This window comes from Lycium barbarum, chromosome 1 (genome assembly GCF_019175385.1).
Source record: "Lycium barbarum isolate Lr01 chromosome 1, ASM1917538v2, whole genome shotgun sequence".
NCBI classification, from domain to species: domain Eukaryota; kingdom Viridiplantae; phylum Streptophyta; class Magnoliopsida; order Solanales; family Solanaceae; genus Lycium; species Lycium barbarum.
This window is the reverse complement of record NC_083337.1, coordinates 171,305,467-171,321,878: the sequence shown is the minus strand read 5'-3', so window position 1 is coordinate 171,321,878 and position 16,412 is coordinate 171,305,467. Positions and strand designations below refer to the sequence as shown.

General features: G+C 36.4%; 2 protein-coding genes across 4 annotated transcripts; both read right to left on the bottom strand.

The window, feature by feature from the left end:
- Window positions 1–137: 137 nt before the first annotated feature.
- Window positions 138–1,200, bottom strand: LOC132608389 (classical arabinogalactan protein 26-like). The gene has a single exon (XM_060322412.1). The coding sequence runs from the start codon at window positions 733–735 to the stop codon at window positions 352–354; it is 384 nt and encodes a 127-aa protein (XP_060178395.1). The 5' UTR covers window positions 736–1,200; the 3' UTR covers window positions 138–351.
- Window positions 1,201–1,936: 736 nt separating this feature from the next.
- LOC132608350 (protease Do-like 2, chloroplastic) lies at window positions 1,937–15,881 on the bottom strand. 3 transcript variants are annotated; one of them, XM_060322386.1, is made up of 21 exons: window positions 15,592–15,879; window positions 14,105–14,278; window positions 13,111–13,161; window positions 12,478–12,551; window positions 12,251–12,314; window positions 11,014–11,058; window positions 10,743–10,850; window positions 9,899–9,976; window positions 9,033–9,099; window positions 8,810–8,868; window positions 8,145–8,244; window positions 7,851–7,930; window positions 6,051–6,107; window positions 4,418–4,521; window positions 3,872–3,959; window positions 3,690–3,775; window positions 3,549–3,570; window positions 3,373–3,444; window positions 2,992–3,042; window positions 2,727–2,787; window positions 1,937–2,657 (listed from the first exon to the last, which is right to left on the bottom strand). In XM_060322386.1, the coding sequence occupies exons 1-21, from the start codon at window positions 15,784–15,786 to the stop codon at window positions 2,410–2,412; spliced, it is 1,884 nt and encodes a 627-aa protein (XP_060178369.1). In that variant the 5' UTR covers window positions 15,787–15,879; the 3' UTR covers window positions 1,937–2,409. The 3 variants fall into 3 exon arrangements, with proteins under 3 accessions (XP_060178369.1, XP_060178373.1, XP_060178378.1); XM_060322390.1 differs by lacking the exon at window positions 6,051–6,107 and having other exon boundaries at window positions 15,592–15,881; XM_060322395.1 differs by lacking the exon at window positions 10,743–10,850 and having other exon boundaries at window positions 15,592–15,880.
- Between the last annotated feature and the right edge of the window lie 531 nt (window positions 15,882–16,412).

Below are 16,412 nucleotides of genomic sequence, written 5' to 3'. Positions count from 1 at the left end.
CTCAAACTTTATTCTTGATATTCTTTCTAGTATGGGGAAACGGTCACGTATGATAGTGTATGTGATCAGTTTCATTTTGAATATTCTTTTGACAGCTGAATTTATAACCCCTCAAACATAGAATGCAAAAGCTTGAATTTTTCAGACAAAGTGGAGAGTCATTGTTTTATTTCCTTCTTATATTTGATACAAGAATGGTAATACATCTCAATTAACTTAATGATGATATACTCTGATAAGCAAAAATAATATGAACAAAATCTGTAGTACATGATAGACAAAAGAGGTGTCAAATTTTATAAACCAATAAATTAAACCAGAATCCAATTTGTACCAACAATGCAGCAGCCATTACACAGCAAAGACCAGAATTGCACTAAAACATGATGCTAGAGGAATTGCAGAGTAAATTGGGAATGAGCCAGAAGGCTGAAATGGCATGAAAGGTCCAGGAGCAACCATAGCATCTGGATTTGGAGGGCTGAGACTTGAAGGTATAGTAGGCAGTGAAGAATCACTAGGAGCAAGTTCTGAGCCACCAGGTGAAGGAAATAAAGGAGTAATATCTGGAGATAGAGCAGGAAATGGAGGTGAAGATAATGGTGGATTTGGCAGTAATGCAGGTGCAGCTGAAATAGTTGAAGCTGGGATGGTAGCTGGAGAAGAAGAAAAAGTTTGGCAAATCAAGAAAATCATGAGTGGAATCAAGAATGGCTTTTTGGAAGTGGAAGCCATTAATGGATGAAATGAATGGACACCCTTTTGCCAACTCTTGGCAAAGAAATAATAAAGGTATTATCTTTGGTGGAAGGAATGACAGATTGTTTGTATTAAGATTGAAGGGTGGATTATCAAGACTAATGCATTAAGGGAATGATGTTAAGAAGACAGCTTGGAATGTATTGGAATTGGGACAAGATTGATGAATGGTAATTGTTGTGAAATCACATGAGGATGAATAGGAGCTTGTTTGTCCTTTTCTTCAGTGGCATTTTTTGTTGCCATTCATAGTCTATGGAATTTTCTGTGTCTGACAAACCATTTTTAAAATTGCGTCTGGCAACTCCACTCAACTCCACCATCTCCATCTATTTGGATGACTTTTTTCCATCCTTGATAGTTGATTAGTTAGGACTCTACACCTTATAGGGGTTTTGCTGTTCTAGAAGTGAAAACTGTTCTTCAGTCTAATATCTAATCATATCAAATGATAGGTATTTGAATCCTTTTACCTAAAGCTGTCACCTTCCCCATTTGTCTACACTTGAATTAAATGCAATGAAAAAGAGGAACACCTCATTATAATGGGCTTTATTGTGTACTGGTGTCACAGACTTATCTTCACTAAAAGAATCACTGACTTGGTTTAATTTATACCCACTGACAAGGTAAGGTGATATTTAAACAGAGAACCATTTTTTCTGCAGGTGATTGCTAACAGTAAACGTGATTTTTGCATATATACCTACTTGATTCTGTTTTGCTGGCTTATGCTCGTAGAGTTATAAACCGAATATTGTTAAATTTATCCCAACAAATTTTGGAAAGCTAGGATACTTCACTTCCAGATCTCCTTTTTTTCAACCACTAGAATGCTTGGTATATCTGTGTGTACTTTGAAGTCTATAAGTAAGCACGTTTAAGAATTTGGAATCTTATGTATGGTAGGGCCATTCTACAGTTTGCTGCCAGAACAGTCCATTGACATTTTGAGCTCAATGGATTGTGATGTGACCCACATAGGGTTAAGAAAAATGAATCAATACACCATCTAATATACTTTTCTATCTTTTATAAAATACAAACTATAGAGACATTACGTTCATAACAAAACTTGTTACTGCTGCAAATGCTCCTAACCTAACCTTTAATACGTTTCAGGCCAAAGCATACTGTTTTGTGGGGAGAGGCCGGGGAGCTTAAACTGAAAGAAAAGTAAATAGAAATGGAAACTCCTTTCAATTATGTAAATGGCTACAAAAACTTCAAATCACATCAACTCTCAAAATTTCCTAAAAATCAATAATTACATCCTACACCTGTAAATATAAAGCTTAAAAATGCTGCATACTTAATGTGCAGGGCCATGCACTTCCATTACACCTAAAGGCAATAGCCACCAGCATAACGATTTCAACTGGACCTTATCTTTTTCTTTATCCATCAATCGTATTATTTGCTACATAAATGTTATCCACTTTGCTGGCCTATCTTGTTACAGACTGAGGAGGCAGCCAAGTAAGCACTGTTGTGTAGAGTCACCATGCAGATTTTGCTTGGTTATCCGACTTCTTTCCCCCTGTCAACTTCACAAATGTGATAATAGATCTTTTGCTGCCAGAATAACAATTTTAGGCATGAAAAACTTAGAAAAAATGGCTGGCTTCAAGTGAGAATCAAGGTATGCGATCAACCCCAAAGAAGCCCTTCATAGCCAAATTCCGAATTAGAAACTGGACTATCACCAAATGTTTGTTGATTGGTTGCTTCGCCTTGTTCTATGGAATCAACATATGGTCCCTGAAGATCTGATGATCTTTCAGCTGGAATGCCGTAGTCTTTAAGAATACTAGCTGAGGCTGACTGGGCTTCCTCCCTTTCCAGAACGACCAAAATATTGTCTTCAAATTCAAATACTAAATATTTTCCCTTGCAAGCTGCACAAATAGACAATTCTGTAACTGCCCCACTTCAAGAGAAAGACAACTCAAACTATAAACACTTACAATCCACTAGATGAGCCAAATGGTGAATGTTTTTAATTCGGGTGCCATTCAACTTCAAGACCTGCCAGTAAACTAAAAATTGAGACTTCATAGAAGAAGCATGCAACAACTATGCTTCAATTCCAAGCTAGTTGGGGTCGGCATATGAATCCACTTCATTGAAAAAGCATATGTGACAAAAATTTGAAGTTTGATGTTCACACCAATTATTGTTTACCATTTAACTGGTAGAATTACAACATCAAAGTGAATATAAATAACTTGCCTGCTCATTGCTCATATCCTCATACCCGATATTTACTTCATTCGCCAAGACCTACAAGCAAAATAAACCGTTGAAAATAGATTTTTTTTTTACGTAAATTAACTCTTCCGCATCATTCAGAGGCAAAAAATGTGTAAGCAAGTGATAAGGTAGACTAGAACCCCAAGGGTGATAAATGGGCAGGCTAAAACCCAATTTAACCATTCTGCCACCTCTGTGATCACCCTTAGGTTAATGTCCCCCGTTCCTGTTCCTCCCACCATGGCCCAGGGATGGGTATGTCCTACTTTCATGTCCAGTAATGAACAAGAGAAGGGATAGATCTTTCAGTCACTATATCCGAGAATCATTTACAAAGGCCAATAGTTAATCCATACATACCTGGGAAAGTACAACAATCTGCTGCCCTTCGAACTTGGCCGAAGAGTATCGAGCCTTGGTTAATAGTTTTAGCTAAAAAAATTAAAAGCAAACAATCAAGACAAGAAAGCATTTCTAATCATTGACTTATCAAAACAAAACCAAAATAAAAGGTTCTAATCATTGACAAGACTCACCCCAATGCTATCCTCTTCTTCCCTGCCAAATAAAATATGAATGTTTTGTTATCAGAGAGAGAACTCTTATACTAATATGTACTTGAAAACTAGCAAATAGCTACTCCATATAACAATATGAGGAATTCTGGCAAATCTTACTCTATTAGTGGATCGGATAGCGGTGTAAACACCAAGCCTGCAACTATTAAGTATGAAGGCTGACCACCTTCTATGTGATAAGGAACCTTCAGATGAGAGCAAACAGATCTCTATCAATTAAACTGATATTCAAGTGATGGTGTCAACATAAAAACTGAGGTCAGGTAACATTTATTTTATACCAAATGGACACGCGGCTTCAGAACTGCTTGAACTTTCATAAATTCTCCCGCTCTTATAATGCCAAGCTCAACTGAATCACCAGTGAATCTGAAAAGAAAACAACAATTTCGTAAACTATAGAGTAGCAAGAGCATACTTATCGACATGGAAGATGGGGATTGATTGGAGTTTGACATTAAGGATTCAGTGAATTATTAGCATTAACTGATATCCATTTCACGGTCATCAAGGAAATGGATCCACCAGGAGAAAAAACAAAAAAGACTATTCAACCCTCACAGTATACAAAATGATAAGCATTCCCTGCTAGCTTTGGCAAATTTAATTGAAGCAGAAACTTATGTGGAAAAGACAAATGGGGAAGTGCTGTCTTGAAAATTGGTAATCGTTACATCAACTAACAGTCTCAAAGTTTTGCCATTCAAACGGAACATTAAGTGCATAGTGTTTGTCAAATGTAGTGTGTAATAAAGAAAAATGTTTGCCAAACATACTAGCGCCTTTAAAATGCCAAATTAACTTCTTAGCAAGTAATCGAACTTTACTTTTGACTAATGAGATAGCGAAAAGCTATACGTTCACTTGATCGAAACGGAACCGTTCCTTCACACCCAACATGAACACCATCAAAGCTAACAATCACGTCGCCCTGGAAAAATGTACCAAATGTTATTTGACTTAGTGATATTACCAAAATAACATGCATATGAAACAATGATCCAAAGAAATTTCTTTAGTAACTTAACAACATAAGGGAAGCCCGGTGCACAAAGCATCCCGCGTTAGCAGGGTTCGGGGAAGGGCCGCACCCCAATGGGTGTGATGTAGACAACCTACCCTAATGCAAGCACTAGTAGCTGCTTCCATAGCTCGAACCCGTGACCTATAGGTCACATGGAGACAACTTTACCGTTGCTCCAAGGCTCCTCTTCCAACTTAACAACATAAGAATGGAAAAAAATCAAAGAAATAGTTGTACTAATGTAGTAATAGGTCGGACTAACTAAACATGGTCATAAGATTCTGGTATAGTCCTCTTTTCCTGTTCAATAATTTAGTCATAGGACAGTTTCTCTATGTTCTGGCAACATGAATACTAGATACCGACAGAATATCCATGTCATGAACATCTATGGTGCATGTTAATCAATGTTGTAAAAATAGCAATACATGAAAAGAATGTAAAATGTATAACTTGAGTCCCTAGTCCATACTCAATCAATCAATAAAACCTAAATCCCAAACTAGTTGAACTCAGCGACATAAATCTTCCATATTCATTATGCTCTATTTTGGGGCACGTCCTTAGTGGATATTGGTTTCAAAGAAAAGTTACCGGCTACAAGGGAAGTAGGAAGTCAACATAACTATATTAAGCAAACACGCCTAAGTTGCGCGGGACTCTTCATTTTTGCTGCCGCACCCCTCTTGACACGGTGTGGGTGCGGATACGTTTCGGATTCAATCAACCAAGTTTGGATGCTTTGACGGTTTGACCAGAGTCCATGGACAATTCTGGGGGGAAATTGAGATTTTGATTTCTCAAAATGAAAGATAAACATAGTTAAGACATGGGAAATGGCATAACTTCAATATTATAGTCCTTTTGTCTCATATTCGCTGCTTCATCTTTCATACCAAACAGAGAGAAATAAGAATTCAAGGGGTTGTGTTCTGAGTTTTGACTTCTGGAAGACAGTGGCAGCGATCTGTGAGGAGGTGGAAGGCCTTGAATGGCTTTCTTTTTATCTTTTGAGGGGAAGAACCAAGAGAGCTTGAAAGAAGAAGTTGGGGTATTTATAGCTCTATTTTATAATTTTGAATTTTCTTCGCCGAATCTCCGCACCCGTATCCATACCTGGATCCGCACCCCCGAGTATTAATAGCTCTATGTTTATAATTTTGAATTCTCTCAGCCGAATCTCAGCTAATCACTGTTTGTCACTACACGGTCAAATGGTATCTTCTTCTTATGGTCCTTCCATTTGGAGGTTGCAGTTTATGGGTTACATATTTCGAGAACTTTGAACTTGATCAAAATACCATTAAGCTGAGGCTCTCTGGACTAGATTAACTGTCATTACCAGAACGGAGCAACCAACTGCTGACAATGGTGCAAGAAAATCCATGTGTAAAGTAAAATCAGAAATAGCCTACTGAAATAAAGAGTAAAAATACCTCTTTCAAGACATTACTGACGTCAGAAGTGGGCTCAACTTTCCGGACAAGTACACCCTATAAAACCAAAAACCAGCTGTATTCATACTTAAAAGAGGGCGTATAGAAGCACTATACAAGTAGTAAATTTTCCACACAAATAGGTTTGCTTTCATGTAGGACTATTTTTTTTTTCCTGGCGAGGCATAAAGTAGTACTCCCTCCGTTTCAATTTATGTGAACCCATTTGACTGGGCACGGAGTTTAAGAAAGAGAAGACTTTTAAACTTGTGGTGTTAAATGAGGCACATATGGTTTGTGTGGCTATAAATCATTTCATAAAGGTAAATTGTTTCCAATTGTAGAAAGAGGTCATTCTTTTTGGCACAGACTAATAAGGAAATAGGATCACATAAATTGAAAAAGAGGGAGTATTAAGAAAAAGCTAGAGCGATAGGTGCACTTGGTTGACTGGTGGTATAACTTACTTCCATGACATCTAATTTAGAGAACAGAACACTGATGATATTGTAAATGCTGCTTCATTCAGGATGAATTCCTCTTGAAATAAAAATCAGCTAACTATTAAAAAGTTCACCACTGGTGATTCATTATCAAGAAGAGTTAGCTTTACTCAGCTCAAATCTATGCCCCAAATAAATTCAACTTCACATGCCTAAGCCTAAGGATGCCTTCACACGCTTCTTGACTTCTGTATTTTCTTTTTTCAAAACTGCTTTGAATTGATTTCCTTGAGCTGAGGGTGTTTCGGAAACAACCTCTCTATTCACAAGGTAGGGGTAAGGTCTGCGTACACAGTACCCTCCCCAGAGCCCATTTGTGGGATTACACTGGGTTTGTTGTTGTTTCTCCTAATGTGTTCCTATGTTTTCTAACTTATAATAGGTACCCATAACTAAATAAAAGTTATTTTACTCAATGCCCACTTTTCCCTTGTATATATGACCAAAACCAAAGATTCAGTTCTGACATTTGCTGAACTCTAGTCACAGCACCCCCATCTCTTTATAGAACCACACCAGATCATCCTCTCTCTCTTTCACCCAAAGTGCCTGTAGGCTGTAGCTGCTGTACCCCTTCTCCTAGCTTTAATAGAGTGGTCAAGGGCTTCTACCGCGAGACAGAATGGAAATCTTCATATAACCCTCTGATTTGTACTTGGTTCATCACTGTTCAGTAAAATTCACTAGAAACAAAGTAATCTAGGGTCATCAGGAAAATGCAGTTTAAGAAAGAATGGAAAATGACTCCCAGTCAGCAAGATGTATAGCTTAAGCTTTTGTAAAGTCTTGCGATGAAGGAATTTCCACCCAAGCTTCTTTCTGGAGGTCAAAGACTGGGTATATACCTCAATGAATGAATTTTGTGAATTTGTTTCTTCTGGGGTTCAGTTGAGACCAAATTCAGAATTAAGTTGGCTTCAGCCTATTCAAAGTATTGCAATTTATCAGATGACAGAGCTCCAGCAAAAAAATCATAAGCTTTTTTAAGCTAATGAATTAGGATTCCAGTCTGAAAAGGATTCATGAATTAGGGGTGCAGCTGTTCAGTGTGGGATGGGATCAGCTTACAGTACATTTCTCAATAGGATAATGTGCACCCAACCCGTGTGAAGTATCTTCGAATAAGCAATACCATTATTTCTGTGATCAGCCGCCCAAATTTTTGTTGATCAATGAGTTCACCAATTACCCACACAAATAGGAAAAATAAAGGGGGTGGGGTGGGGAACTATACAGAGAAATACTATCACCCTGAAGAGCAGACAGACTTTCATTCTGTATAGGTCCATAAACGGACCTCGTTAGATGGCACTTTTAAGCAGGCACGTAGCGCCGGATTCTCCAATTTTTGCAACAACACCCCAAGGCAGGGAAACCCTGAAAATTTGATATAGTTAGAAGTAGTATATCACATACCAGAGCGAAATGAAGCTAATCTCAGAGATCAATCAGTTGTCATAATCTAATTCAAGAAAACAAATATTCTCGGTTAACAAATGCATAATTGAAAACGAAAGAGACTGTTTGCGAAGCCCTAGCCATTTAGGTGACCTGAACGAACAGATACTTTCACAAAAGGAGAAAGACTCACCACGATACTTCCCACTCCTCTCGTAGTCTTCCAAAAAATGAGACACAACTGTAGTAGGGATTACATAACCAATATTTTCAGCATCATCTGATCTGTAAACCTAAAGGAGTTGTTGTTTAAGCAATACCAATATGAAAACAACTCATATAGTAAGAAAAAACAAATATTAAGGCATGAGATTCTTGAAGAAGATCATAACTTTGTCAAACATAGTGGAGGAACAGTGTGCTAATCATCATGGTTTTTAATGCACTAGAAAACATTTTATACCCTGAGGAGTGACTGAACTCATTCCGTAAATAGATCAAGCATAATAAAAATGAAAAATACAAAAAGTAATTTGAAGAACTATTGATGCAGCACATAGTCAAAAGGATATTACCACCCCGAGTTGCCCCAAGCGATAGTGTTATGGTTTGCCTTGGGGCGAGCTCTTAAGCTGGCTTCAAAATGCCTTTTAAACAGATGAGAATAACGGCAGTGGTAATATAACTACTAGAATTATGTGACTAAATAACCATTTCAAACTTGAAATAAATAGTTGCATCCTGTTGTTACAAAAGTTCCCTAAAGGAGAGAACTCTATCTAAATTAAAGTGGCAAGCCCAAAGAAGCAAGAATCTGGTCACATGAATAACCATTATCCAAATCTGACAAGCAACTACCTGAAATGCCACTCCAATGCAGTCTCCATCATCATTGAATGCAGGACCGCCACTATTACCTAAAATCCTTTCCATTAGTAGCAGCAATTACAGTAAAGCAAGAAAAAAAATACAACTATTGATCCGTGTATGTACACGTGGATAAGTTCTAAAACAAATTCAATAGAGTAAATTTATACAGGCTGATTATAAGAAGAAGCGGTCTTATTTCAACGTCCATTACCAGGATTTATTGCTGCATCTATTTGAATGCCCAGCAACTCAGATGATCCATGAGCATATGATGTAACCTATTGATAAAGACCAATGTATAAGTTAGCACTTGTAATCAATATATCTATGAGAACAAAAATCAGGCTGTATCTATCACTAGTAGCAAAGGGAAGATTGTCTCAATTGTAATAATCAACTCTTCTCCAACCTATAGAACTGACTGTAATTTAAGGGAACAACTATATGCTTGAATACTCTTAACTATAACAACCTTAAAAGTGGGAATAATAAGGGTATAAAAGCGTAAAAAAATTACAAAACAAAGGAAAACAATAATAATAACAAAGAACAATGATCTCTATAAAAGTACCTCACATTTCTTTAAGGTGAATCTACATGCTTAATTGCAGGTCACTGATGGAAGATCACTACGCCCCTTGACTAGGTTATGCAATGGTTATTTTCATTTAGGATCATGAAACCTGACTAATAGTTGATAAACCACCTTTAAGCACAGGTTCCTGTTTTTGGCAATAGAATTTACAAAATTAGACGTTATACTTATATTACTTGTACACAGTGCATTGGCAAATGCTGTGACTATCGTGCATTATCTACACAAGTTTCTTTTCCTAACATTATCCATTTATTAATCTAAATTCTAGCATTCATTTCTTTAAGATTTAATACCATTCATCAGTAAAGAGCACAGCAGGTTATAGTGTACCCAGGAAAAGACAAATGACCCCCATTGGTTACAGAGTGACGAACTAAATTCTTAAGGTACGTAAAAACATCCACAGGTCAGTCACCGTCAGCTCAAGAATAGATTACTAGTCTACTACTACCTTAACTGAGAAGTGAAGGTAAACAAACCTCAATTCTCGACACCACCCCCTTAGTCACAGATATTGTATCTCCTCCAAGTGGATAGCCAACCACAGTTACAGCATCCTGCAAAAGAAAGAGGACCAGCTTAATAAGTAAGCTATATGTGTTGCATCAGATTCGGCAAGAGGTAAGCGTTTTCTAATATGTCAAGATTGATTATACCACGGAAAATAGAAATTACGCCAGCAACACAAAATAAGTAGTAACAAAGGTTCTTTTTTGATGAAGTAATGTATTTCATTAAAAGAGCATCAAGAAGATGTATAGTTACAGAGGTTCTGCAAAAATCAAATGACAAACAAAGAGGCAACAAGAATATGTTATAGTGATTATGAGTCCATAATTGGTTCTTCCCCAAATTTCTTCAAGGTTTTTATAATAAATATTTTCCCTGAGAAAAAATTGTACTATTCTTTCTTTTAAGGTATAATCCCGCCCAAGAAATAACTAAGCATTTTCTATCAACTGTTAAAGCTTACTATCAAATGTGAAGCTGCCTCACAAATATAGAATTCACATAATCATACATATCAGAGACAAATCTCGACTCAAGGATAGGGCATCTACAAACTTAATTTATCCAAGATCAAGTGCAATTGACTAATATAGCAAGCAGGCATCAATTAGAACTTTCTTCAGTATGAACACTTGTGCAGGGTTTTTTGGTGGCTTATTCCATTTTCTTTGACAAGTTTAGACCAACATGAAAATGAGAAAGCACATCTTCAGGGAAAACATACATAAAGTTGCCCATAGGACAGTTTTTTTTTTTTTTTTTTTTTTTTTTTTTTTTTTTTTTTTTTTTATGGAATTGACAAATGAGAAGTACCTGCAAATGAGGCAACCGTCCTAAACTAAGTGGCTCAGCTCCCTTCCAGAAGTCCTTGCTTTCCACGGATAGCAAAGCTATGTCACACTCTACCCCTCTAGCTAGAACCTACATGTCATACATGATAATGATTAAGCACCACATAATTAGGCAGGGTTGGTCTATCTTGTCAACCTACCTCACCCAACTTTCGCCCTTAAAACTACTATTTATAATACTAGAATGATTTCTAAGTGATGTAGGCATTTGAAACTTATCATGAAAAGCATACCTTAGCAACATATTTTGTGTCATCTCCCCTTTTCTTCACTTTGACCTGCCACCAAGAATATTAATTAAGCTAAAAGCCACATTTGATAGGCAGATGGAGTAGAACAATATAATTAACTCATTGGGTGATAGAAGATCACCTAAATAGCGGGGGTTCAACAATAGTGAATACCGATTAAAAAGTTAGCCACTATGCATATACTTGAGACGAGCGTGTCATAAAAGTACGGGTGGTAATATGGGGATAGAGATTATCCCAAAAACACGATGGATTGATTAGTGAATAAAATGGACTTGAATTAGTTAAAATGGACTTCCCGGGATCAATTTTTTATGGGTAGGGTTGGATCGGACCTGAGCTAGATAATCAAAATTAAGTTTCTTTGAGGGAAAAGATGCATTTTCTATCCTTTTTTTCTTATTATTTACAGAATGCCGTCCAAAGTTTGTAGCCTCCGCCTTGCCATCCACTTTTTTCTAGTAATTAGAACTAATAAAAATGAGGGTAAAGGAGCCTCACTTACCTTTCTGTTTCTAGTTTCCTATCGGAGAAGTCATAAAGCCCTGTCACAATAATTTGGAAAGAAGTGGGCACCAACCCTTAGTCTCCCTTCCAACTACGGTTTGATCGGTAAAGTGGTCAGGATGGCAAAGTGCAAAAGATTTCAATAGTTGGACGTGAAGTCCAATCCTATAAGTGTGGATGGAAAAGTTCAAATTTACCTTTTCTCTATATTTGTTCCAAGCTATTAAATCGTTTATGAAATAAAAGAAAAAGAAAAAAATCTGACCTCCTCCACCATTTTTAGAAAATACAAAATAAAGATACTTTTTTCGTAAATGTAGTAATGCATGTTTTCTCGGGCCACTGTGGAAGTCCAGCTTTGGTCGGATGGACCAAGTTTTAGATGACTAAGATACATTGTTCACGCTGGGAGAGAAAGACCAAATTTGTATACCCACACCTGAGGGTTCACAAAATAAACTGAAATTAAACTGATATACTTGTCCTGATAATCGGTTAACATGACAATGTTTTTTTTTTTGTTTAGAGATTCTTTTATTTAATTAAGAGGAGGGATAGGCAGAAACTAAGAAGACACCATTACAAATATCCCGCAAGCACATTTCCAAAACCTCGTACTTTCTTTCTTTTGACGAAGAAACGAAGAGATAGGCAGAAACAGGTATAAATAGTTGTAAGAATTTCTAAGGGATGATTACAACATCAGAGGTACCTGTGTATCATGCTCAACACAATGCGCATTCGTCAAGAGCTTCCCATCACCAATCATGAAAGCACTGTATAAATCAAACTAACGTCAGACTTGTAGGCTATACATAGATCAGCCTACCAGATATAGTAGACAATATCAGAAAATAAACACATTGCAGAACTACTCTTCATAGCAAAATTGCTGTTCTCCACAATTTTCTAAGTAGGGAGAAAGAAGAAGGAGCATGCCTTCCAGTACTTGTAAATTGTCTTTGTTTCTGCCAAGGAAGGGAATAATCTGGAGCAGTATGTGTACAGTAAACCTTGACACAAACAAAATGGAAAAGGGGAAAATTAGTAAACAGAATTAAAATTATCATGCAATCAATATAAAAGACATTCACAAGTGCACTTCCAGGTATGTTGAAAGTAATCATATTGTTGACCGACCTACTGAGGCTAAAGAAGAAACTGAGTAAGATAGACTATCTACGGAGGTGTACACCATTCTAAGTGCTGCATAAGTATATTTCAACTATATCTTTTTGATAAGGATATTTCAAATATGTCTTTTACTATCTTCCAACTGGAAGAACCAAATTAGAGAATAACTTCTGTGGGGCAAGGAACAACATACTTCATACATGCCTAGCGGCGCAACTGTTAATTTAAACTTTAGATATACACTAGGTTATTTCACAAATTTCCGTTTCTAAGCAAGCTAAGGATAAGATGAGTACTGAAGTTGATAGTTTCCAGAGATCCCCTTTTACTAAAATTTCATGATCCAAATGATCTACACCTTCACCTTGAGATTGGAAGATGAGGCACCCAAACAGATTGGCATTATTAGAACATTGCCACGTATTAACACATATTCACCTTCACAACAGCATTAAGAAAAGCTGCATCTTGGATGCTACTGGTATCTACCTGGAAAAGGAAGACAACTTAGATGCAGTGATGTAGAACAATTTAAAGCAACATCTTTTGGACCATAATAAACTTAAAGAACTTGACAGCACTAAATTAATATATTTTTGAGTTCAACCAAGTAGGAAAAAAAAATAGATAGGGGAATGGAAGGATAAAAAGTATATTTAGGAAGAAGACAGAAGTATCAGAGTTTCAGTTACATCCTGTCCAAGAGAATATCCCAATATCTTATTTTAGAGAAAAAAGAATCTCAAGAACATTGTTTCTGTCCCAAAGTGCAGCAAAATAATATTGAAAAGAAGGCCAAAAGAAAAAAGTTTAAGACGTGGAAGAGATGGAGTATTTGGCAGCAGGACATTCTCTTCAACTTGAACAAATATACACAGACACACCGGGCACATATACATGTATACAATATATGCAAGCGAAAACTTATTCAGATATATATAAAGGCACCTACTGCAAGAAAAGAGCGGATGGTGCAGGGGTATGTTTAAAGTTAGAGATCCACCTTGGCATAACACCCATTTATGCAAACTTAACATGTGCACATTATGGCATCATGTGATAAAAACTATTACGGGATTAAAAAAATGTGAAAAAGTGCAAGGCCTTCCCCCCCCCCCCCCCCCCTACACACACACAGAGAGTCGTCTGACTAACACCCATTTAACCTTGTTCTGTATATTTCACAAGAACAACAAAGAAGCCAATCACCTAGACAAGATGGAGGCATCCAAAGGTGTGGCCGAGTGGTCAATGAAAGAACCATGAGGTTTCAAAGGAAAAAAAAAACAGAAGGTGATTACTTGGGACTTCTGCTAGTGGGAAGTAACAAGTACCTGATGTAATAGTCGAGCAAGAGGTGCACACAAGCTGGCCCGAACATCATCGTCATTAAAACAGAAAAAAAGTGGAGAGAAGAAGTTGACTTTCTTACCTGCTGCTCCTTTGAGTCTATCGGAACTCCCTTCCCTTTTCTCTGCAAACCAAATGATTTAGTTGCTGTCGTCGGAGATCGTCCTGTTTTATTTGTACTGCTCCTTCCATCTGCATTTGCAAAAGGCCCTTCATTTTTTGATCTCCGTGGAAACTTCTGTTTACCAGCTTCTTTCTGAATTCATGGCTTTGCTTGTTTAATAAAAGTTTTACTCAAAAACAACAAGGAAATACCTTTTCATTAAATTGGAACAAAGTAATATGACTAGCTCCAATGAGAACACCTAGTGGAGATAACAGTGATTCAAATTGAATCAAACATCAAGAAATAATAAATTTCAAATAAGGACCAAAACAAGAAAAAGAAAAAGTAGTCTCCTTGACAAAATACTTCTTTCAATCTTTCTCATCAAGTAACAACCAGTAAACAATAAAAGTTATGCCTTCAACTTATCTTAATTCCATTTTCAGTTACATTCCTTATCGCTTTTTGATAATTCAAAGTATGCAAGAGAATGAGAGATTCTTTAATCTTTTTTTTTTTTCCTTTCTAGCAATTACCAACAGCTAAAAGACATAGCAATACAAGAAAAAATGTGCAGAATACATTTTTCGACACTGCAAAATTCATGTAACCTTATCTCCATTTATCATTTCTTATCTAGTTTCAGGAAATATAATAAAGAAAGACTCAATACTAAAGTCCCTCCCTTTTTTTTGATAGGAAATTTACCAAAGTCTCTCTCTTTCGCAACGTTTACATATATGTGTTATGTATAATACGCATATACACATATTTGTGCGTGTAATTTCCCCGCACCCACTATGAATGTTTTCTAATTAGTTAGACTACATCTTAATACAAGAGTGAAGGATAGAGAAATTCTTGACAAAGCAACCAATAAAGGAGAACTCAATTACAATATAAACCCAAAAGCAGATTGAAAGCTCAAATAATATCATAAGAGAAGACGATAGCATCAGATGTCACTCCTCTTGCACAGATATGGATCCCTTGGAAGGAGAGGAATAGGAGAGTGGTTAATGGAGCTGAAACTGACTTTGTACATATAAGGATTAGCCTTTTGTTTCTAGTTTCTTTTTGGTGCACCAATGAGGTTCTTGTATGTCCAGAAGATTGGGCGCACTTTGTAGAGAACCATATTGTTGTGTAGGCTCTCTCCTTTTTTAAGATTTTCCCACTTCAATGAAATTGGTTATACCTCATCAAAGAAAATAACTTAACAATTCAAGACCAAGCTTTTATTTAAAAGAAGGGCAAACACAATTTTTTATTTTTATTTAAAAAAAAAAAAAAACTGCAATCTTGGGCCAAGAAGGAAAGGAAGAACAAAAAACTAAGAAAATGCATAAATAGAGCAAGTAAAACAGTACAGTGTCAATCAATGAAGCAGGCATCCATTCAACTACATTCTATTCAAGCCCATTTGATTCAAATACAAATAAAAAAATTATTGTTAAATTTACCTGTGAAGGGGAATGAGAGGATGATTTCTTGAGAAGATTTTTGTCATGGTTTTGATTTTGAGAGGCGGCAGCTTTATGAATGAAGAAAGAAGATGGTCGTCTAAGGGATGTAGAAAAGAAACGGTGAGATGTAAGACAAGTGCCGCCGCTGGAGGTGAGCACAGAGAACCAGCTGTTTGCCGCTGTCACTGCCATTTTTGCCACCTAAAACTCAAGAGAGGAGATGTTGGGGCTGTTTCCCTTATCCTTGCCCCGGCTACTCTAATTTTGTGTTTTAAGTTTTAACCAGTATAGATATTTGTCAGCTCAAACAAACATGTTCAGTAGATTTATTTTATTTTATTTTAAATTTTTGTATGTTTACGTTAAATTCAAATCCATTGTTATAAGTGAGTGTATTATGTTTTTAATCCATCAAGTTAGAATATTAAATTCATCTCAAGAGTTCATTTAGATCAACATCTCATACCGAGCAATGAGCATTCTTTCGAGTAGCTGGTGCCAAACTTCTAACTACGCAAATGTATTAATAAATTATTTCACTATTCTTTTTATCTCAATTTATATAATGCACTTTCTTTTTAAGTTTATTAAGAGCTTGTTTGGATGAGTTTATTTTAAGCAGCTTATAAATTGTTTGCAGCTTATAAGTTAAAAAAAAATAAGTTGAAGTAGCCCAATTTTTATTTTTATTTTGTTATAAGCCGTTTATAAACTGCTTTAGATAAGCTAAGTCAAACGGACCCAATTATTTTTTTGAAATTATTTTAAGCACAAAATGACTTTAAGCTGACCAGTCAAACACTCAAAAAAAACTAAAA